General features: G+C 33.2%; 2 protein-coding genes and 1 long non-coding RNA gene across 4 annotated transcripts; 2 read left to right on the forward strand and 1 right to left on the reverse strand.

Moving 5' to 3' along the window:
• Positions 1 to 1,813: 1,813 nt before the first annotated feature.
• Positions 1,814 to 14,693, reverse strand: LOC134269995 (putative protein-lysine deacylase ABHD14B). The gene is made up of 5 exons (XM_062752164.1): positions 14,603 to 14,693; positions 11,497 to 11,731; positions 11,009 to 11,171; positions 2,851 to 3,089; positions 1,814 to 2,523 (listed from the first exon to the last, which is right to left on the reverse strand). Exons 2-5 carry the CDS (start codon positions 11,716 to 11,718, stop codon positions 2,329 to 2,331), a joined length of 819 nt encoding a protein of 272 aa, XP_062608148.1. The 5' UTR covers positions 11,719 to 11,731; positions 14,603 to 14,693; the 3' UTR covers positions 1,814 to 2,328.
• Positions 6,344 to 9,599, forward strand: LOC134269996 (uncharacterized). 2 transcript variants are annotated; one of them, XR_009992705.1, is made up of 4 exons: positions 6,344 to 6,901; positions 7,510 to 7,639; positions 7,745 to 7,932; positions 8,855 to 9,599. It is a non-coding gene; the product is annotated as an uncharacterized LOC134269996 (long non-coding RNA). The 2 variants fall into 2 exon arrangements; XR_009992704.1 differs by lacking the exon at positions 7,510 to 7,639.
• Positions 14,684 to 24,052, forward strand: LOC134269994 (serine/threonine-protein phosphatase 2A activator-like). The gene is made up of 10 exons (XM_062752163.1): positions 14,684 to 14,803; positions 16,878 to 17,098; positions 17,640 to 17,726; positions 17,921 to 18,046; positions 18,834 to 18,951; positions 20,512 to 20,611; positions 20,949 to 21,073; positions 21,342 to 21,442; positions 21,771 to 21,878; positions 23,723 to 24,052. Exons 1-10 carry the CDS (start codon positions 14,773 to 14,775, stop codon positions 23,792 to 23,794), a joined length of 1,089 nt encoding a protein of 362 aa, XP_062608147.1. The 5' UTR covers positions 14,684 to 14,772; the 3' UTR covers positions 23,795 to 24,052.
• Positions 24,053 to 24,604: the final 552 nt, after the last annotated feature.

Consider the following 24,604-nt stretch of genomic DNA (forward strand, 5'->3'; position numbering starts at 1 on the left):
TGACTGGTAAACAAGAGAGTAAAATTGTCATTATTTGCAAGTATTATGTTTAGAAATCATTTCTTTTCTGCTTCGCATGGCAAATAATCCCAAAACTAGATTACTTTGATGACTTACATATAAAATGATATTGACAGGATAGGTTAATTATTATTATATTAAAGTATATATATAATCGAGTTGCCACAAAATTTTCTCTTCTTATCCTGCAAGATAATTATATGTAATTTCTTAAACCAATATTCTTAATCTTTACTTACGTTAATACAAAACCTTCCTCAGCTTCGTACTGCAAATACTAGTACCTATATTGCACCCAAAACTCTGAATTTTGGAAAAAGGCTCCTCGCCAAATCGATTGAGTGAGAAACCAGTCTATTATGACGTCATGGCTTTGTGACGTCACGTGATAGACAGTAAGGACGATAACTCTAAACAGATTGTTGATGGATTGAGTTTTTTGAAATATGAAAAAATATAACCTGACCGAACCACAGACCTTCATATTATATTTTTCTTATTACAAGAAAAAATAACCACATGTCTAATTAATAAAAGATATATGATTTTCTTGGGATATAATTAAAACTTTCCAAGAACAGCAAAGCCAAAGCACAGGAGTTCGCGTACCTATCAATTATACCAAAATTTTCATTAAATAAAAAAATACGTAATACGTATAATAATAACACTGTTATTATTATAGGTATTACGCATCTTTTTTATTTACCGAAAATTTCGGCAAAATTGATAGGTACGCGAACTCCTGTGGCCAAAGATAGTCATATTGATACATGGAAGCAATGGCATAAAATATCCTCAGAGAGTGTAGATTCAAGTTTGCTCAATTCATGCCCCTCATTAATGTACAAGAAGTTTGAGACTACATTCAAACAATAAAATGCTTTCTTTGTTTGTAATTACTGGAATTAACAGAAGCAGCTGTTGCAGAAAAAATACATAACCCGCGTAAGCAGGTTATGTAATTTTTTTTCTGCAATAGCTGCGATCGTTAATTCCAGTAATAACAATCAAAGAAAGACATTTTAATGTTTATATTTATATCTGTTTAAATAATCATTTAAAGAATTAAAGAGTTTAATTTTTGTATTAATGATGCGAATGTCTTTATACGTTTCATTGATGGAACAGCCACTGATCTAGAAATCTGTACAGGCGACATGCCTAATGTAGTTCATGCAGTGATTAACGCAATGGGTTTTCTTAAGAAATAAAGGGGAAAATATTCAGTGGATGTAAATATATTAGTTTAAATGTAACAATACTGAAGTGATTTCTGCAAAGACAGCTGGTAACCATGCAATATGTTCCATGGGACTCTGGCTTTTGTACTTGTCACAAGAATATGACTTAAAATCTAAAACAATGCATCTTACTAATTTTCAATAAAATCCATTCTTACATACAGCATCTTTTCTCTGTTGTAAAGGGTCAGAGGTTCCAGTGGGCCTAATTAGTTTACAAGTTCTAAAAACTATAATCTTTTTAAATACTTTTGTTTATTTTAACAGAAAATGAATACCGACATATACATCATACAAATCAGCAATATAGCTTGTATTGACTATATTTTTAATACAGATTTTCTACGCAGATATAACACCTGCAATTTCACAATGAATCAAAAATAATTAAAATATTCTATTTATAGATGACATAGATTCGTGTTATTTGCTTTTCACTTACTGGAAGACAACCAATTCCCTTTTTTCCCTTATGTTTGTAGGATGGTAAAACCCCTTTAATCATGTGACATTTTCACTTATTTATAAAACATGTTTTAATTTTCATCATCATATTTCTTAATGAAAGGGAAACAACCAGTTTACCTGCATAACTAAAGGAAGATGTATATATTGAGAGCTGTCACAACTTATTCTTAATGCCAACCCCCCCCCCCCAAAAAAAAAAAAAAAAAAAAAAAAAAAACAAAAACAAAAACAAATTCAATTACATACTATAGAATGGAAATTGTTATTCAGCCATTAATAACCATAGGATACAAAATTCAAAGACACAAATCTGAATAACACCTTTGAATATTTATAAGAAAAAATCAATACAGATATTGTCTCCCATAAACTACATGTATAAATAAAAAAAATCATATTTGAACATAATATACATCTTCTTTAAATATAAGGTAGCATTAGGTCACCTGTTTTTACTCAGGTGACCTAATAACTAAGCACCAGAAAGCAATAAAACCAAAAAAGTTATTAAAGCAAATGAATGAAAAATGAAGTCAACATAATTCTTGTTCTTATCAATGTCTTTCAATGATATTTATTGTCTAGCCTTGCTAGATCACGGGGCAGTAGAGAGATTCTTGCGGAGAAACTTGTACAGGATGTTATGGAATTCCTCCGGTTCGTCTATCCAGGCTGGATGACCTGCCCCTTTTATTTCATGTTTTTCACTGTCAGGTAAGTTCTGTAAGTTCTTTGTAGAAACTGGGCCAATCGTTTGATCTTTTTCTCCATACACAATCGCTGTTGGAATCTAAAGAAAAATACATGATGTCTCTCTAGATCTGTGGTTTTCACCAAGTTCATGTAAATATCTTCCATGCATACTTATATATATCTATTGTACACCACTTTTTCGCGAGAACTTTATTTTCGCATAATTACGTGAGACAGTGTGTTCGCATATAATGGTATTCCTTAATATTATATAGAGCAAAAACCACAATTCGTGAAAATTTTGTCTCGCTTATCAAGAGTCAATAACTATCTCACAAAAATAAGGGATCACAAAAATTCAGTGATCTACAGTAATTTTATTTATATCCATAAAAGCCCCTTGATTGTGAAATCTTTGACTCACATGAAGATTTTTATAATCCTCTGCTGTATAGTCCCCAGTAGCCACTGGAGCCACAGGCACGAACCCCCTGGAGCGCTTTAGTACTGCTGATGGGTCCTTGAAGAGATAGGGCAGTGAGTAACCCCCACTCATGGAGGGACTGACAATGACGGGGGCAGTCAGTTTGAGGGCAGAAATCAGTTTCTCCAGGAACAGTCCTTTATCTCCAACATCTGTCTTCTCACTCTCAGTTTTTGCTCCTACAAAATGTTCCTCATGAATTATGGGTGTGTTAAAATGTAAAATTGGTTATATGAACTACAAGAAGGAAAAAAAAAACCTTAAGGACAGGGTATGTGTAAATATCTTTGCGTATGAACAGACATTAAGAGCCATTCTCTGTAATGATTTGAAATTTTATATAGGAGCTGTGGCACACATAGTCTCAGAATTTCCCCAAACTCTCTATGATAAAAGTCATTGATACCCTAAACTGAAATCAGGCAAAAATTGGTTGCTATGTTTTGTAGTTACCATGGCAACATGTCTTAAAGTTAAAAAAAATGGCATTTTTTAACATGTTTAGAGCCCCATATTTAACATTTGCAGCAAAGCAAAGAATTGGCAATGACTGTTTCCAAAAGTTGAAGGTCAGATGTCTCAAATGCATGATGAACATGATTGGTAAATCAACTATTACATATGCTACTATGGTAACAAAGTATTCTAAAGTAAAAAAAATATTCATTGAATTTTATAAAGTCATACACGTAAAAATAAAAAGCAATTATAGGATGAAATGTGACCAAATAATAGAAAAAAGAGCCTTGAAACATATATACCAAGAACAAAATATGATATTTCATTTTGGTTGGCAATGGTTGCCAAGGTTTTTATACCACAGAGAGCCTTCAAAGTAACACTCTGTATGTTTAAATCTGATCCTATCTTTTAAAAAAGCAGATTTCCTCATAACTAATGATCAATTTTGAAAGATGTTGGTGTGCTCGTAGTTTTCCCTTTTGAAAAAAATTCAGATTAGATTCTTTAAATAGAGCGTTGCTATGGAAATAAGCAGAAAATATATGCTTAAAAACCTGAAAAATATTTTCTTTCCTTGGATACGTACCCTTAAATGTAGATTCCCAAAACTTTTATGATTGATATTTATTAACAGCTAACCTGACTTTTAATTTTGACTATCATCCAATCTCTAAATGGATGCAAGAAGTTGGCACACAGGGTTTAATATTGATATAAAGTTCACAAAATCGAACATTTTCCTTTTTGGTAACCATAGCAACAGTGTTGTTTTCTTTATCAAAATTTATCAATATTTGATATTCAACTTCAGTTCTAACAAATAAGTACTATTCAAGCTGTGTCCTTTAATTTGTTTCTTGATTAAATGGCAATTTAATTCTTAATGCAGCGAAAAATAATTCACTTTTAAGCACTGGTTCTTTGTTTCCACGGTAACACTGCAAAGTAGCAATTATACCTAATTTTTCTTATGGTTTTGGTGTTGCAAGGTCCTAAGGATGCATATTTACCAGTCTTGAATTTTCATGTTTTTCCTCAAGATGGTAGCATTAACCCAATCTTAGTTACTGGTTTTGCATGGTTACACTGTGTTACCATGGCAACCATAAAAGTTATTTATGGAATAATATTGCTTATACTTATATACTTAAGGTCAAACATTTTCATTGTTTTTCTTAAGTCGTTGATTGAGTTAGAGCATGTAACACCTACCATTAGTGAATACGGAGTGTTTTTCAGCATATTTCAGCATTTTCAATGTATTCCAAATACCCTTGGTTACCACTTACTTAGAGATATATTCTAAACATTTCTTTACAGTATAAGTGACATCAAGGTGTCATGCTTTTGTGAGAATGGTTTGTTGGCTTTTTCTAGTTTCTATTAAGCCACAGTAAAGATTTAAGGTAGCTGAAAATCTCGATTTTTCATACTTTTCTGGCTGTTGCCATAGCAACCGAGACACATAGCAACGAAATTGTGTTTGATATTTGTTTCTGGTGTCAAGTACTAAGCATGGGTGAAGTTTCATCAAAATCGGTGACCATGCGTGGCAACGAAGTTTAAGTGGTTACAGAGAATGGCTATTAAAAGTTACAAGTATTTTGATCTCATAAAATAAATTTTGCCTTTGAACATTTCCATTCTACCAAGGTATATTGTTATCCCCAAAATTAAATTCAAAATTTAAAACAGCATACTGAGGATAAAATACAAAAAAAAAAGAGGCCCATGGGCCACATCGCTCACCTGAGAAGCTTTGGCTATGCTGTAAGTTATTTCCTAGATTTCCCCCTTGTAATACATATTGTGACTCCACCCTACCCCCAGGGGTCATGATTTGAAGAATTTGAAATCTACACTATATCAGGAAGCTTCCACATAAGTTTCAGCTTTTTTGGCCCAGTGGGTTTTGAGAAGAAGATTTTTAAAGATTGTTCCTATATATTTCTATGAAAAACTTTGAGACTTTATTGTGCCCCCCCCCCAACCCCGGGGTCATGATTTGAACAATTTAGAGTCTACACTACCCCAGGATGCTTCCACATAAGTTTCAGCTTTTCTGGTCCAGTGGTTCTTGAGAAGAAGATTTTTAAAGATTTTTCTTATATATTTCTCTGTAAAAATTTGATTCCCCATTGTGGCCCCGCCCAACCCCTGGGGGTCATGATTTGAACAATTTAGAATCTACACTACCCCAGGATGCTTCCACTTAAGTTTCAGCTTTTCTGGCCCACTGGTTCTTGAGAAGAAGATTTTTTAATGACCCCACCCTATTTTTGTCTTTTCTTGATTATCTCCCCTTGTGAGGGGACTTGGCCCTTTATTTTAAGAGCCTGTCTACGAGAAAACCATGCAGATATATAGAAAAATGCTCTGATAGGCACTCTCAAGAACAAACTAATTTTTATTATTAACTTAAAGGACACCCATTGAGAGTCAAAAATGTGTTGTTTATTTTTGCATCGGTTGTTTCTATTTTTAGTAACAGCCAATAATTCATTTTGGTCAATATTCAAGGGAAAATGCAAAAAAATGGTGTAAAAATGACAATTTCAATATTTAAAAGTAAAAAAGAAAAAAACAATATATAAATAAAAGGCTATGTTTTCTCATAGAACTAAGTCGTAAAATTAAGTTGGAATCATTTTTTTTGTAAAACCCCTATATAGAAGGTTGTCACAAGGGCACAAATATTGGCATGGTGCCAAGAAATGATAATGGTTCATTTTTTGTTAATATTCAGGGATACATTTCTTAGAAAGTAACGCTTCTTTTTTCAGAATTTTGTGCATTTAAGAATCTCTAGGATATTATCCAAACAATATGTAAAATCCACCTTTGGACTCTCAAGGACAGAAAAGTTATATCGTAATGAAATTATCTCAAATTCAAATGATGGAAAAATCATGATTTTTTAAGTTTTACTTTTAACCGTAATTTTAATGAATTTTGTGTAAAATATTTACAAATATAAACAATGAAAATTATTTTTAATTTTATAAAAGCTATAAATAAATTTTTCCCTGCTTTTCCTGTGAAAAAAAAACGTATTTTAGTATTTATTTAGATTTTGTTAGAATTATCTCCCCTGTTGCGCTCTTCTGTAGAGAAGGTAGATAATGATTATGTGTACGATGTTTATAAACAGATGTCTGTCATCTAATCGTTTTAGGCATCAATTATGTGTGATTTGAAGAAAATTGTCCCTCCTGTGAATGTAATTTGTTACGTATATACTAGTGGCCTATGTATAAAATGCATAAAACATGATGAAAACCATCGGGATCAAAGTACGGTTCCAACCACGTGTAAACATTATGGCATCCTGAGATGTATCTGAGACGTTTTGTTACCGTTTTGTTCGTCCCCAGAAAAAGATTCAAGTGCGTGAATTGTCAACGAGTCTTCGGATTATGGCTCTGATTTTGATGAATATGATTCTGACAGCAAACATTCATTTGGTAGCAAGACGGATGTAGTGATGATGATACCGAATCAACAATGTTTGAATTTGAAAAAGAAACAGGTAGGTGGATCTTGGTTTATAATACTATGTACCTTATAAAAAGGCTTATTGATATGTAAATTTAAAAAATAAATCAATAAACAATTTTGATGGGGACTTGATTGTGGACAAGAGAAGATTTTTTACAAGACACTATCAGGTCTGGTACAATCACTAGATATAGCTATATAGGTCTACTAGCTTGAATTACCTACTTAGTTAGCTTTATTTACCTACCTGAAGTAGCTTTATTTAGCTACCAAAGTAATTTATTTCTATAAAAAATACCTACGTTAATGTAGCTAAATCTAGTGATTGTACTGGACCTGAATTTATACCTAGCAAACCTGTCAAGGGAAATTTCAACATGTTCAAGGTTGGTACTTGTACATGTAGCAATAAAAATAACAATATTGCAAAATAATTATAAATAGCATAAGTAGCCTTTGTGGGGTGATGAAGAGGGAATGAAAAGTTGAATAGGTCCAGGGTTTTCAAAGACTGTTTACTAATAGGGTACATTAAGAATTGGATAGGTGGGTCTTCACTGTCAATTAAATCACCATTATTGCCTTATATGTGGGCTGCATGATTATAAAGAATCTCATTAGACAAAATATTTTTTTCAGATATTTATGAAATGTTATAAAGATCGGGCTACAGTTATGATTTTCGGCTTTTCATATATGATTAAAGGAAAAAAGAGTTGTCAAATACTTGTACTTTTCAAATTAAAGGTCACCATGTGTTCCTTGACAGGTTTGTGTTTAAAACATAACTAATTAAATATTATAAATATGTCTGGGAAATTATACTTTGTAAAGAATATTTTCTTTCATTCTTATATTTCCCGTGCAATTTCAGATTATTCATATTCATTTCCCTGGTTAGGGCTGGGCTTTACAATGGGATTTTCAGCTGTGGAGCTATAAAGAATTACTACATTCAGGTTTCCAATGTAGTTTTGTGAACAGAATCCAGAATTAAGAAGAGGAAAGACAATGCAGATGCAGCATTAGCATTACCAATTACTTATCACTGCTGAGGAAATGGTAAAGATGTGTTATATTATTATACCTCTACTGTCATTACTCTGTATAAATTAATACCATAAAACTCTATTTCCCCGATAAGTGACTATTGCCCTCATCTGAAGACTACTCCCTGGAAAATCAGAGTTGTTCCCTTGGACTACTCCCTCATGAATATTTATTAGTAATTTTAACCAATCAAAGTGTTCAGTGGGTGGAGCGTTCAAGGAATGTCGAGTCTTTGACGTCATGTTATTTGCAATGTAGCTATGACGTCAAAACATTTCGATGTGCGATGTCAAAATCATACTTGAATTCTACCAAAATGAAGACAACGATAATTTTTCGAAATGACAGTGAAAATACTTTTTAAAAAATAATTTAATTGTTTAAGGACACGATGCTTCACTTATCATACATTGTGTTAAACCGCATGCATTTGTAATTATGCCTCTACAGTTTTTTTAAAATGTTGGAATATCTGGTTAAAAAAATTTAAATCGCCTATCATTGTTTCGGTATAATAAAAAAGTTATGGAATGGGAACTCGGGAAATAACAAATTTATTGTTCCCCTCGGCAGAAAATTATTTCCTCCGGGAAATAGTTTCCTCCCTCGGGGAATCATAAATTTGCTATTTCCCTCATACCCATTTCATAACTGTATACTATAGTACATGGAAAGGAATTGCCTTGTCTGTCTGTCGATTTGCCACATGCATTTTTCCCTACTCTATTACTTTACTTCAAGGATATATGAAGCTCTTGTTTTCTTCAAAGAAAGCCAGAAGAATTTGTGAAGAATCTTACCTAAATCATTTGATGACATTTTCTTCAATTTATTAATTTAAATGAAACATAAACATGACATTTACTTTAAAAATCTTAGAATATGTCTTGTATGGTTTATTTCAATTTAATTTGAAAACTGTGTTTTTTCACAGGTACCTGCTTTGAGTACTACTCTTGTGTATTTGGAGACAGTCCAGTTGTTCTTTAAACCAGAAGTGGAAATTTCAGTGCTTGTTAAATTTTCTCCAGAAGTTATTGGATGATACATAGGAAGAAAAATGGTGTCATACTGAACAAAATAGTTTGGATACACCTTATAGATTTTGAAAGATTGAGACCTCAAGATCAACCCAAATGATATTTAATATGTATCAGGGTTCACTTGCAGGAATACACAGAAATTCAGAGTAAATTTTTAGTGTTTGTTATCTTAGAAAAGATCAAAGTTCAAGGTCAGCAGTGCTTTAGTTTTACCAAATATAAAACTATTATAAAGACTAATTTCCTGTATACAGGTATAGCAAATAATTCAGAATATGATTTGGGGAAACCATGATTTTTTCTTTTAAATCTTACCTTAATTTAGAACCATGATGTACAATGTATACTTAAGCAAGTAGATTTTTTTTTAAGCTTACAAAATTTCAAGGTCATTTTAATTTCGGAAGTGAATATAAAATATCAGGAAGCAGTCAAGCATTGTAATTTATTTGTTGTTGAATGTACTTAGTTATTGAGTAATATTCAAATTTTAATATGCAATGAAATTAAAAATTATAAAATAATTAATGTCCTAATTTGTTGATTTTTAAAACTTTGTGTTCATTCATTTTGAGGTTGTTGCCATTACAATACATGTATATCTGTCAAGAAAATAGCTCTGATATTCCTTTTTGTTCAGTTTGACCCTTGACCCTTAACCTTTAACATTGTGACCTCAAAATCTAAAGAGGTCCTCTACTTTTTAAGAAACCAATGTACTAAATTTCATATATGTCAAACAATGGGTCCTCACAATTTTGAATGGTTAAAATCTACATACTGGTATATAGAGAATTATTACCCTTGACCTTTGACCTTGTGAACTCCAAATTAAAAGGGGTCATCTACCTATTAGTAGATACCAGTGTACTATGTTTATTATTTATCAAGCAAGTCTTTTTTAAGATAAGAGAGAACACACTTGGTCTTCTGATTGAAAAACAGGTACTAAACAGTATGTGAATATCACCCTGCTCAAAGAAAATGTAAAATAATACAATTCTGCTACCCCCCCCCCCCCCCCAAATTTAAACCCCATTTAACCCCCTAAGAAATAATTATTGATTGAAAACAAAAATGTTCAATATACTGGTATTTTTCAACAGCAAAATTTGAATTCTTGAAAATATTTAAATCAGCAAATAACTCCTTGCTGAAGTTCAGGGATGAGAAAATTTGAAAATTCACAAAAAATGTCCAACTTTAAGTAAAAAGTACAGCAAAATATTTGAGAGTCCAAAGACAGATTTTTTATATAATGTAGACAGACATGTTGTCTAATAATTGGTATGAGATTGAGTTGATTCTAAGCGTTACTTTCTGAGTTATGGGTTTTTGAAAAGTTAATATTTTTACCAGTTTTCAAAAATCTGGAAATATGCCAGATTTGTGACCTTTTTGCACTTAAACGAGGGCACAGTTTGTGATTATGAAAAAAATTCCGAAACAAGTGTATCTTGTTACTTTCAACCATATATGGATAATTTATATCATAATCAAGTAAAATGCTGAATTTTTAAATATAAAATATCCTATAAAATTCCTGTTTTCACCCTGCGTTTGGACCAAGAATTCTATTTTTAGTAACAGTGTCGATTTTACCCCTTAAGTGAGACCACACTGAAAAAAAATTTGTGGCAAAATATTTCATATTATAGAAGAAATTTACACACAAAACATGAAGTTGATCAGAGAACCTTGCTCCCATAACCTCTTGCATGGTTTTCTCGTAGACATGCTCTTAACAATTAAAATTTCCCTTCACCCAAGGATGCTTTGTACCAAGTTTGGTCAAAATTGGTCCGGTGGTTCTTGAGAAGAAGTCAAAAATATGAAAAGTTTACAGACGGACGGACAGACAGATAGCTAGACAGACGGACGGATCAGAAAAGCTCTTTTGAGCCTTCGGCTCAGGTGAGCTAAAAAGGTTATTGGTATTCAAAAACACGTCAACATATCATGGTATTTGATATAGAGGTTCAAGATACTAAAGTTGAACTGTATTTACAACTGCTGTTTATAAACATTATCTTCCTGGGACTCACCATCTGGTAAATCCACTGCCACCGGGTGATATCCAAGAGCAGAAAAGATTGTCAGGGTGTGTATCTCCTCCCAGTTCTTTGATGAGAATACCTGTCCATGCAGGAATAGAATGTCACCTGCCCCTAATGATGGAACGACCTCACGCACCACTATCGCAACACTCTGTCAAGTAAACATAAAAACTTTTGATCTAACTTGTAATGCAAACGATGCAAATCTGCAATATTTTTCAGATTTGGACAACTGTTAGTCCGCCATACATTTAAACATGCTTTTAACAAAGTGCCTGGGACAGATGACCTTGCTTCATTATAAATGTCATCCATTTTTGAAATTGTTAATTTCATAATATATATTTCAAAGCCATGGAGAAAACAAAATCATGTTCATGTCAGTATATTAGCATTAATTTATTATAAGCACGTTTGCTTTAAGCACATTTTACTGTAAATTATTACAATATCACTGCATGTTCTAGAATACAAACCTTGCCATCTTTTATCTCTACTTTCACCTTACGTTCTTCTACTTTTAAGGTTTTGGCCTTGTCAAGAGCATCCTGGGGTATTGAGGTCATCCCCTCTTTCTTTTCCTCGGACTTCAGAAATGTCCCTATGTATTTGTAGTTCTTATAAACAACAATTATGACTGTGATAGCCAAGATAAAGAAGATGACTGTTTTGTTGACATGAATGCCGGAAGGACTCATTTACATATCAAATCTGCAAAGATAAACACGAAACATCGGTAATAAGATGCATTATCAGCTTTCCCCTCTTCATATTTCAATTCAACTCTAGCTCTCAAGATAAGGCTAAGATAAATAAATTTTGTGTTTCCTATTCCAACTTGAGAAAAAATAGGGTAGATAGGTAGGGAAAACATTAATTTAATTTTATTTTAACATTTTATTTGCAAGAACACTGCAGTTTTTCCCCAGGGAAATTGCTGTCAAAGTATTTTTGATTGTGTATATTTAAGTGTTTGTGTGGAAAAAAGCGAGTTATTTTGTCCTTTGTATTTTTCTGACCTATATATTTACTAGATGTTATTTATTAAATTATTGCAAACTTTAAAAAATCTGAAAAAATAAGGGCTTAAAAGAATAGCATTTGTGTCTGTTAATAAAATAATATAACCCATACAGCTGTTTTGTGTTTACTACATTTACATGCTATAATATGAGGAGGGTGCAGTTTTTCTGACCAAAATCATTAAAATATCTTGTGTTTTCGACCTAAATAAAGTATGAGCAACCAGTCCGTAAATATCCATGGCATATTCCAAACTATAAAAATACGAATAAGAATTTAGCATTGTAATATGGTTCAGATTAATTGTCTAATATTTACATTCACTGAATATTTTCTACTTCATTTCTTAAGAAAACCCATTGCGTTAATCATTGCATGAACTACAGTAGGTATGTCGCCTGTATATAACAGATTTCTTGATCAATGGCTGTTCCATCAATGAAATGTATAAAGACGTTAGCATCATTAATACAATAATTAATCTTTTTAATCCTACTTTAAATGATTATTTAAACAGATAAATATAAACAATAAAATATCTTTCTTTGTTTGTTATTACTGGAATTAACGGTCGCAGCTATTGCAGAAAAAAATTACATTACCACGTTATATATTTTTTCTGCAACAGCTGCTTCCGTTAATTCCAGCAATAACAAGAAAGCATTTTTTTAAATTTTAAATATGTGCATTTGGAGGCTTATCTACTAACAATGCAGAAAGGATATGATTGTCGGCTATGCACATATTAGACAATTAATCTGAACCAATGTAACATGCTATATGATATATCTGACCAGGAACCTTCGTACTACAAGTGGAAGGTCCCTGATCTGACTAAATGTTTATTTTTTTATAATGCCTTTAGTTCTAAAATGTTAAGGATACACCAAAGGTTTCCAAAGGGCAAAATTTAATTTGCTTGTAATTCTTTCATTAACAAAGATAACATATGAAAAGTATATATCATTTGAAAGCTTCTTAAATTTACTATTTAATGATCTTAATTTAAATTTTCATTTTTATCTTATTTAAAAGTTATTAATATTTTAATGTAAATATTAGTGCATTTATATTTTATAAAGCAACTTTTTTGTATTCCACCTCTCAAAGTCAAAATTTTGCCTCAAAGATTAAAGATTGAACTTTAAAAGTTTCTCAAATTTTTGATAAATCTTCTTATTCAAAAGTTACATCCATTTGTCTTTTAATGTTACCAATTTATAGGCCCAATTCTACATTTCCCCCAATAATTTGAGAACTGAGCAAGATATCAAAAATCTGAGATACGGTTTCGTGAACAAACATTTGAGACACGATCTAGCCAGTTTTCAGAGAAATTGGTCAATAAACAAGGGAGCTGAATCCTTTGAAATAATACCACCAACTTTCTGATCTTACTTTACAGTAGAGGGCAAAAACCCATTACACAACAGAGTCTGCCAAAGCTAGAAATATATGACACCTTGAAGATTCAGCTTTGGATACCTGTCACTTATCCATATTTCCTATGCATATATTCACAAGAATGGGAGGTTCTATTCTTTATTTAGGTGCTTTTAATGAAGTAAAATAGGTTCAATTCTGAATCAGAAAGATTTCCCGGCAAAATGGCAAGAGCTAAGCTCCACCTCCTATTTCATGGTCATTAGTGACCTGTTAGATCTCCTTCCCTAACTCTAGAGTCCCTGTAGTTTAATTACTGATAACCTCTGTGTGGCTAGTGAAGAATTCCCGGAGTGGTCACAGTGATTTATTGCTCCTTTCAAAAGCAGGCAGTTACAGACCAAATCAGAAGCTTCAATAACGGCACATTCACATGTGTTAGTGTTTATGTTTGATTATTGCACAGGGACTTGCTCCTGGTGTGTAAAAATATCTATTAAAAAAAAAAACACAAACGATATACTATAAACTACACGTATGTCGTTTGTTTTTTTTTAATAGATATTTTTTACACGCCAGGAGCAAGTCCCTGTGATTATTGTTAAATAATTAGAAAACCATTCAATAATCAGCAAGAATTTTTCATGCATTATAAAGCAGTGGTTAGCATTGTTTTCTTAGCCAAAAATTGACAAAAATCTTGAAAAAAGCCTTTGGTGTATCCTTAATTTCCTCAATTCTTCGTACATGATCTGATGATGAAATGAATTACGCAAAATAAAAAAAAAGCATGCGTTCATTTAAGTTATCATGCTTCTATATTCTTAGTTTGAAGTATGTCGTTTGTTTTTTTTTTAATAGATATTTTTTACACGCCAGGAGCAAGTCCCTGTGATTATTGTTAAATAATTAGAAAACCATTCAATAATCAGCAAGAATTTTTCATGCATTATAAAGCAGTGGTTAGCATTGTTTTCTTAGCCAAAAATCTCAAAATTGACAAAAATCTTGAAAAAAGCCTTTGGTGTATCCTTAATTTCCTCAATCCTTCGTACATGATCTGATGATGAAATGAATTACGCAAAATAAAAAAAAAAGCATGCGTTCATTTAAGTTATCATGCTTCTATATTCTTAGTTTGAACTTAATTGATACAATTACTCCTAATTACATTACCTTAATTAGCTGGATTAAAAATAAACATTAAATTTATTTATTTTTTTACGCGACGTGTAACGAAGAAACTGAAAGTAAAATCCGATGCCTTCCGATGGCTTTGCTTGTACTTTCGGAATGACGAAGTTCGAAATCACGCACATTTGACGGAGCTATTAAAGACGTAAATCATGTCAGAAGAATCATCAACTCCATCAAATGGTTTGTACACATTAACATGGTATTGACAAGTTATCATATCGAGAATTCAGTACATTTTAGAGTTTGCAGAAGCGATACATTGTCTGAATTTCCTCGGCCATAATACAGGTCCAGTCTAAAGACTATTTCTACCTACGTAGCTAATAGCTACGTAGGTATTTAAACCTACCCAAAGTAGCTATTTTTACCTACTTTCTGCTTTACTTGCATTTTGTGGCCAAACGCAGGAACGGCGCAACATGGTGAGCTCCAAATTTCTTGATACAGTCACACTGATGATGGATATGACAAAAATTTGGCCAAAAAATGATTACTTCGTATATTATCAATTTTGCATAGAAACTAATGTAAAATTGCCAATTCAGGAAGTAATCATTTTTTGACCAAAATTTTGTTGTATTCATCATCAGTGTGACTGTATCAAAAAATATGGTATTCACCACGTTGCGTCGTTTGGTCTTTTGGCCACAAAATGCAGATAATACAAAAAGTAGGTAAAAATAGCTACTTTGGGTAGGTTTAAATACCTACGTAGCTATTAATAGCTACGTAGGTAGAAATAGTCTTTAGACTGGACCTGTAATATACACCAGCTGTACACATCGTTGCAAACCACAGGTTTTGAGTCTGCTAGCTTCCTCAAACGATGATAGAGGGAATCGATGTGAATCACCCGTGGCTTACAGATGATGTAATATACAAGTACTGAAAACTTGTATTAGGAATGAAAGCATATTTTAGAACCTCTAACTTTAATTCTAACATTTAAGCTATATGTTAGCAAATCCTTAGAGCATTGCTTCAGTGTTAATAGATTACTTACACATTTTAATTCATTAAATAAACCAAATTCTCACCTGAAATTATCATGGCTAAAGCGTAATCTCAGCAAGATGTCGTAGTGGACACCAGACCAAAATTTTTAGTCCCTGAGACATCTCGCTGAGATTATGCTAAAGTGATTCTAATAACTGCACAAAAACTTTTACTTACATTAATCTAAAACTGGGAAGTATGCCGCAATGTGAGAAAGCAGGCCTACAAGTTGATCACATTTGACAGCTTGATGCCAAGTACGGGAGTACCAGCAATGCTCTTACAGATTGTGGGTGTGACAAAATTCAATAAAGGTAAATCTTAACCCATCCACCAAAACAGTACACAGCATTCGTTTTAAGTATGTAAAAGTAAGAAAGCTGTCACTTAAATCACTATATAGGGAACCCCCAAAAAAGTGAAACGGATACTTTGGGGACAGGCACAATAAAAAGCTTTCTACATTTTGACATACGAACTGTGCCAAAGATCAGGTCAGATACCTTTGTATGAAGTCAACATTGTAACAGGTGTAATGGTTTGGGCCTTTGATATCGGCCTGGGTAGCTCAGTTGGTAGAGCACCTGACTAGTGATGCAGGGGTCCTGGGTTCGATTTCCGGTTCAGCCATACATTTTCTCCTTTGCCTGTCGATTTGGTGCCGTTGACCACCCCTGTACTTGCAGGTGAAAGTCCTGCCATGGGCTGATACAAACTTGGGTTAATTGTATCTTTGAGTGCAAAGACAATTTAAAGAGGGAGGATTAACTGTGTATTGGTTTGGGCACTCAGGATACCGGCCTGGGTAGCTCAGTTGGTAAAGCACCTGACTAGTGATGCACTGGGGTCCTGGGTTTGATTCCTGGTCTATGCAGCCATACATTTTCTCCTTTCCTGTTATGCCCTTTGAAAAGGCAACCCTCTCAATGATATCTAGTTCACTTCATTATCATTAACCCAATTTATTAAGTTCAGTGATAACCTTGGTATACTTTATTAGCTTTGTTGCTGCAAAGTCTTGTATCTGTCTGTTTGTAATTTTTTTTTTGTCATTTATGTTTTTATTGTTATGAAAAAGTTACTTTGAAGTGATAAATTTGTTGTATATATTTCCCTCAGCCTTGTACATTATTAAAAGCACATCATTGTTGATGATTTAAGAGACACAGCTACATGTACATGCTAGCCATATCAAACATCTTCACAGACTTAGGGCTTTTGATGTTTTTATTGAAAGTGGCTTTTCTTCTACTTTTAGAGCAGAATGCTGCATCTGAAGAGTCTCAATGTGAAGACATAGATAAAAGCCAAGTAAATGTAGCAGAGAAAACCACAGACACACCCACAGAGAAACCCACAGACACACCCACAGAAACAGCCAACCAATCAGATGGGGGAACAGAGGCCACTAAAAAGTCAAAAATTCCAGTTAAAGAAATATTTGAGCCAGGAGATTTAGCAAAGTGGGAAAAGTCAGAGGTAAATATTGTGATGTGCTTAATTGTCTTATAGTTATATACTGATACTGTGAAATCACAAATTTTTGTGGGGGTTTAATTTTCGTTGTTTTCGAGGTATGACGAGACCCACGAATTCATGTCCACCACGAAATGTAAAATGTTACATACATAAGTACTCATTAATTCTTGATCCTCAAAATCAAATCCTCACAACCAAGAGATTTTCCTCAAACCACGAAAATTTGATCCCTTGAAAATATGTGATTTTACAGTACAATTGAAGTGTACATTAGATATTTATTGGGCATCATATTTAGTTTAAAGGTAGATTCATGAAGAAAGTGTGTCCTTTTGTTTCCATTGGATTTGTATGAATTTTAAACTTATCAATAATGGAATGTAAAAACATAAATATTAGCTCATACTTAGGATACACTTTTAAGGTATAAATATGAACAATGAGTATGTGATACTGCTGATATTATTTGGCCAAGGTCAAAGATGACAAGGGCATGTTGAGGAGCATTCTTGTTTATATATTAATTTTTTTTTATCTCTAGGCGTACAGAGATTTAGTTGGATTCATCACTGCCATTAATGAGGCTGTGAAGGGAAAGAAAATAACAGATCCTTACCCTGTCTCTCAGGTACTGCATAACATTGTTATTAAAGGAAGGTACATGTACTATAATGTGATGACATACATAACATGGAAGATAGACTGAGTTATAGTCTGTCCCATGTTCTGACAGTGGAACAAACTATATTCATTTTATGAGCTTGGTAGCCATACTGAGGCAGCAGTCAGTCTATTCCTACAATGTGAGTACATTTATTTCAGACAATAGAGAAGCTTCTTGTCATGTTGGACAAAATGTCGTCATGGATTGACGAGATTCCCCCAGTCGATCAACCACAGAGATTCGGAAACAAAGCTTTCAGGGATTTCTTCAAAAGATTAAAAGAGGTACTTATATGTAAATTCCATCGGTAGCAAGTGCAAGATGACAAAAAATTAAAGTTTTATGTTTTATATCATGTATAAGCTAAATAGATAATTTTAGTATTAGTATATAAAATAAAACTTTTTGTAAGTTATTGATGAGTCAGGGTAAGTCAGTTTTTGCTCTGTCTCTCTGTTTCAACAATCCACAAACACTGTAAACTTGCCCATAACTTGTAATGGGATGGAGGTAAGGCTTTCATACTTAACATGTGTCCTTCTTGTGACATGACCTTTCTTTGAAGACCAACATATTTGACCTTGGAGTTTGAAAAACTCTTATTAAGACCTTCCCTTCGGTACATATTTTTTTTACCTTGACCCTAGAGTTTGACCTACCATTACTGTTTGAAACTCATAAGTTTTAAATGGTTGCAGCTTGTACTTTCATATTTATTACTGTGTACTAGTTTAACATTCTGAACTTGACTTTGGAGTCTAACCTACCTTTGAAATACTTTAACCAATACAATTTGGCCATAACATTTAGTTTTTTTCTTGGGTTTTTATATACATGTATTTCAAAGTTTTTACTTTGTAAGGAGAACTTTCTTTGGGTACCAACAATTTCAAACTTTTGACCTTGAACTTTAAGTTCAACTTACATATGAGAAACTTTAGCCTTCACCTTGAGTTACTATATAGGGGGAGGGCATCTTTGTTTCACCTGTACATCTTTGTTTTATTTATTCTGTTGACACAATCTGATTTCATTGACTAGATAATGTGTAAATTTTTATTGATTTTACAGAATGCAGAGACTCTAGTTAGGGAAGCTATTGGTGATAAATTTGAGGACTTTATCCCAGAAATCTCAGTATATCTCGTAGAGTCTATAGGAAATGACACAAGAATAGATTATGGTTCAGGTAACAGGATTATTAAAGCTTGGCATTATATGCAGTGGTCATACATGTTGTACACATACTAAAATTGCTTAGAAGAGCAGAACTAAAGAAATTATTGATAAAGACTGATCTTAATTCCTTGTTAGGTCACCTGAGTCACTCAGGTGACCTATTGCTATCTGTTTTCGTCCGTCGTCGTCCGTCGTACGTCGTTCGTCGTACGTCGTTCGTCGTCAATCGGTCGTAAACTTTTGAACATTTTCAGCTTCTTCTCTGCAACCACAGAACCAATTTCAACCAAATTTGGCACAAAGCATCTATGGGTGAAGGGGAACAAAAATTGTGAATTTCATGATCCCTGCCCCCCTGGGGCCTGGGGGGTGGGGCCAAAACCACTAAAATTAATGCAATCTTTAAAAATCTTCTTCTTTACACCTGGACATCAAGCAGTCAAACTGTATGCATGATTGTAATCAGCATTGAGTCCTTTACCAAAATTGTGAAATTCATGGCCTTGGGGTCAGGGGTACTTGTGCTAGGGCGGAGCTAAATAAGTATATAGTGAAAATGCATTATTTCTTTAAAAATCTTCTTCTCTGCTCCTGGGTATTAAATAAACTAACTAAGTACATAGTTATGATGAGCAAGAGTGCCTCTACCAAAATTGTGAATTTTATGGCCCCAGGGTCAGGGGTTCTGGTGTTAGGGCGGGGCTCTATTGATTATATAGTGAAAATACATTATTTCTTTGAAAATCCATTTCTCTGCTTCTGGGTATTAAATAAACTAACTAAGTACATAGTTATGATAAGCAAGAGTGCCTCTACCAAACTTATGAATTTTATGGCCCCAGGGTCAGGGATTCTGGTGTTGGGGGGGCTGTATTGATTATACATGTATAGTGAAAAAACATTAAATCTTTGAATATTTTGTTCTTTGTTCCTAGGTTTTAAGCAAATGAACTACCTATATAGTTATGAGCAAGGGACCTAATCTTCAAGAATTGTAAATTTCAAGGCCCCAGGGTCAGTTGTACCGTAGAGGGGGGGGGGGGGGCTGTACTTATATACTGAAAATGAATGAATTGTTTGAAATGTGCTCCTTGGTATTAATCAAATTTTTTTGAAAAGCAAGGATGCCTTTCCAAAAATTGTGCAATGTGTGGATCAAAGCCTAAGAGTCAAGGATTCCTGTGTGGTAGCGGCACTACTGATTATTGCTGAATATTACTGATTTGTTGAAATGCATTTTTTGTTCCCCTACCCTGCCTATGGGTATTAAGTAACCAAAATAAGGAACTGCTAAGTGTATAGTTATGATTACCAAATTGTAAATGCTATAGCATCTGGCTTAAAACAAATTCAATCACTGGAAAGTTGTTGAATAATGCTCAGGTGACCTATAAGGCCCATGGGCCTCTTGTATATTTTTACTTTGCATGTACTTTTACATTAAACAGAAAATATTTTATATGGGTTAGGGGTAAATATTAAATAATGGAACCCCTTTCTCCCTCACCAGTATGACCACATTTAACCTCTCTAATTTGATGTGGCCTGATAAGTGTCTCTTTGTTTGCAGGACATGAGCTAGCCTTTGCAGCCTTTCTGTGTTGTTTGTTTAAAATTGAAGCCTTAACAGAACAAGATGCTACAGCAGCAGCACTTAAGGTGTTTGAGAGGTAAGTTCAAGGTCACAACATTGTCAAAATGTTCTAAAGATCAAAGTCGCATTATTTTCAAGGTGTTTGAGAGGTAAGGTCAAGATCACATCATTTTCAAAGTGTTTGAAAGGTTAGGTCAAGTCATTGTCAAGGTGTTTGAGAAGTAAGGTGAAGGTCACTTTGTTGACATGAGGTTTGGCAGTTGAATCAAGATACAATCATGTAATCAAATTTATCTCAAAATACATAGTATGTAACAGTATGCTAATTTTCAAAATGAATGGTTTATCTTCTATTGCTAACAGTGGTAATAACTTTGAAGTAGCATACTTTGAAATCAATATCCATATTTCAGGTACTTACAATTTGTCAGGAAGTTACAGACTGTGTACAGGATGGAGCCAGCAGGAAGTCACGGCGTCTGGAGCCTGGACGACTTCCAGTTCCTCCCATTTCTGTGGGGAAGTTCTCAACTCTTAGGTGTGTCAGTCAATTCAGATTCTCAATCAAAGGCTTTCAGGGTGGTGGGAACTCATAAGACAAACTTGTTTAACATACATGTTCATAAAGATACACATATAACTTAATTGAGTTTAAGTAGATATTTGCTCTATGGTACAATGCATTTTGGCTCTCAAGAAAATGTTCATCTGTTGAAATAGTTTCGATTCTTTTAAGAAAGATGTAAATTCATTGAAGCATTAGAATGTATTAATTGAGATATTTTAAATGACCATTGTACTTGCAGGGCATAGAAGAATTTTACCCAAATCCTTTGTGAATCCTGACATTTATGAAACCTTTGCTAAAGACTATATGTTTCTAGGATGTATTAAATATATTAATCAGGTAAGAGCATAAATGTATATCAGATTATTTTATATGAATCATATTAAGTTTCATTTTATGTGCATAGAAAAAAATTGTATTACAGTTCCAAAAGAAAGTGAACTTCTGTGGGATAAAAATTTAATTGTGCATGGGCATCCTTTGAAAATATCTTTTAGATTGATAAAATGAACCCATTTGAGTTTAGATATATATGAAGATAAAATGTTAAATTTTCATGAAATTGATAGATCTATTAAAAGAAATTACATGAATTTATGTGAAAAACATTAAATTTTTAAATCTTTTTAATATTACATGAAAAATATTTGAATTTATGCACAAATAGGTCAAAACAGGACCATTTGCAGAACATTCAAACCAGCTCTGGAACATCAGTGGGGTGCCAAATTGGGAAAAAGTTAATTCAGGCTTCATAAAAATGTACAAAGTTGAGGTAAAATTTGGTTTTCTTTAATTTTTTATGGAAGAAAATGAGATGGTTTAGAATTAGTGAAAATTTGGAGGCATTTCTTAACTAGAAATATGTCCAAAGGACATGAATGCCCAGCCGAGGGTATACATGTATTAGTAAAGCAACAAAATTTGATCAGAGTATCTTGAATAGTGATGCAGTGGAATTGCTTACATAAGTATGTACCAGCATATAAAGTTTGACAATAATTTCATTAAAGTGAGTTCAAGGTCAAAGGAAATGCCAAGGTCAAAAACTGTTGATTCAGTTGAAAAGCTCTCATCAGTAAGTATCAGCATTTGAAGTTGAAAAAGTATTATAAATAGTTTCTTTAAAACTGACTTAAACACAAATGGATAAAAGTGAGGTCAATGTCAAATGAAAGGTCAAGGTAAAAAAAATGATGATACACTTGAAATGCTAACCTCAATATCTATCAGCTTATGACATTTGACACTAATTTAGGAAAAGTGAGGTCATTGTCAAAGCAAAGGTCAAGGTCAAAAATGTTGATGCAGTTGCATATCTCTCATCAAATATGTCTCAACATGTGAAGTTTGATAAAAATATCTAGAAATGATGTCTTTAATTAAAACTGACTTAAACATAATTTAATAAGTGAGGTCAAGGTCAAATAAAAGGTCAAGGTCAAAATTATTGATGCAGTTGAATTGCTTACATCAGTATGTATCAGCATATGAAGTTTGACACTGATTTAGGAAAAGTGAGGTCAAGGTCAAAAATGTTGACGTAGTTGCACATCTCTCATCAATATGTATCAACATATGAAGTTTGATAAAAATATCTTGAATGGTGTCTTTAAAACTAAGCAAAACACTAATTAAAGATAAGTGAGGTCAAGGTCAAAGGAAAAGTCAAAGTCAAAAATGTTGATGCAGTTGAATAGCTCTCGTCAGTATGTATCAACATGTGAAGTTTGATAACACCATCTTGAATGGTATGTTTAAAACTGAGCTAAACACTAATTTAAGAAAAGTGAGGTCAAGGTCAAAGGAAAGGTCAAAGTCAAAGAAAATGGTGATGCAGTTGCATAGCTCTCATCAATATCTATCAGCATATGAAGTTTGATGAAAATATCTTAGATAGTTTTTTTGAATCTTAGCTTTGAACAGAGCTAAACGCATTGTGACGGAAGGACAGAAGGACGGAAGACGGACATGACAAACACTATATGCCCCGGCCATATTCATGGCGGGGCTTAAAAATCTTTTTTTAAGTACTACTAGGTCTGAAAAGTTGAAACTTCAGTGAATCCTTCATTACATAGACTAGATTAAAGTTTGTTCAAATTAAAACACACAGGGGGCACAATGGGGGATCAAAGTTGTATATAGGAGTATATTGGAAAAAAATATTTTAAAGTCTTCTACTCAAGAACAACAAAGCCATGATTAATCATTAATCATTCAACTTCTTTTCAAAATCATGGCACCTTCAAGTAAGGTGTGGCTACAGAGGGGATCAAGTTGTTGCAAAGAAATATACAAGAGAAAAAATCTTGATTAAGAACAGTAGGGCCAAATTGACTCAGGTTAGTGTTGTGGCCAGTGGGGCTGCAACTTTGCTTGCCAAGGATTTTTCTCCACTCCAAGGATAATTCTCTCCTCTCCTCATTAACCCTTGGCAGCACATACTATCAAAGTCAGGATTTTGACTCAGGTTTGTAAGAAGAGGGGTGGATCAGAAACCCTAGCTAGTAAAATGAACCTCTTGTTTTTATTTATAATAGAAAAGTGCATCAAGTAAGCATTGTCAGTTACTTTTAGAATGTTATGTGTAACTAAGACTTTAATTTATTTTGGCAGGTGCTTGGTAAATGTCCTGTAGTCCAGCATTTTCTGTTTGGAAACCTTCTGTCCATTAAACCTGCTACGTGACGAGATGCTACATATGACAGCTTTTTGCCTTTTTATAGCATTTAAATGTTCATAATTATTTATAAATCAGGAAATTATAATTGATATACAGACTCTGCATAACTTTTTGATCCATGTCATCACAACTATTGTGGGTTTTTTTTTATTATGTATCAACGTGCATTAATTTATAATTATACATGTTCATGTATAAGAAGATTGAGTCTTACAAAATAATCTATTCAGTGTTGCTTACATATGTGTGTATGAACTGCAATTTATTAAACAGTAAATTTTGCTTACAGTATTTTTTCTGTGTAATTTTCTACTTGCAGAACATTATTTTACTCTATGCAATAAAACTTGGAAATAGTACAGTCCAGGGAGTTTGTGAATTACTTCGCTCTTTTATGCCCCTCAACAAAGATTCCAGGGTGTATAGTTTTTGCCCTGTCTGTCTTTCTGTTAATTTGTTTGTCCACTAAAACTTTAACCTCGGTCATAACTTTTGAGTGGGTGGTTTTCATATTTCACAGGTGTATTCCTTGTACCAAGACCTTTCTTTGCGTACCAACAAATTTCACCTCCTGACCTTTGACATTTTTGAACAGTTGAAGCTAGGGGCTTTCATACTTGACTTGTGTTCATTGTGACAAGACCTTTCAATGGGTACAAATATTTTTGACCTTGGAGTTTGACCAATTTAAAAAAAAAAAACAAATTTGAACCTTAGCCATAATTTTTGAATAATTAGTACTAGGGCTTTCATATTTCGAAGGTTAATTCCTTATGACAAGACCTTTTTTTGGATACCAACAATTCTGACTTTTT

Source organism: Saccostrea cucullata, unplaced genomic scaffold (assembly GCF_032062105.1).
Source record: "Saccostrea cucullata isolate Sc308-1 unplaced genomic scaffold, CSIRO_AGI_Scuc_v1 ctg261, whole genome shotgun sequence".
NCBI classification, from domain to species: domain Eukaryota; kingdom Metazoa; phylum Mollusca; class Bivalvia; order Ostreida; family Ostreidae; genus Saccostrea; species Saccostrea cuccullata.

What these genes read in the sequence shown, in the direction of transcription:
- LOC134269995 (XM_062752164.1), bottom strand. Translation starts at nt 11,718, where the DNA reads ATGAGTCCTTCCGGCATTCATGTCAACAAAACAGTCATCTTCTTTATC. An exon ending in TAGAGATAAAAGATGGCAAG is followed by an intron (nt 11,172 to 11,496) that starts GTTTGTATTCTA and finishes TTTACTTGACAG; the next exon opens with AGTGTTGCGATAGTGGTGCG. An exon ending in GGCAGTGGATTTACCAGATG is followed by an intron (nt 3,090 to 11,008) that starts GTGAGTCCCAGG and finishes AACATTTTGTAG; the next exon opens with GAGCAAAAACTGAGAGTGAG.
- LOC134269994 (XM_062752163.1), top strand. Translation starts at nt 14,773, where the DNA reads ATGTCAGAAGAATCATCAACTCCATCAAATG. An exon ending in CAAAGTGGGAAAAGTCAGAG is followed by an intron (nt 17,099 to 17,639) that starts GTAAATATTGTG and finishes TTTTATCTCTAG; the next exon opens with GCGTACAGAGATTTAGTTGG. An exon ending in TAAAAATGTACAAAGTTGAG is followed by an intron (nt 21,879 to 23,722) that starts GTAAAATTTGGT and finishes TTATTTTGGCAG; the next exon opens with GTGCTTGGTAAATGTCCTGT.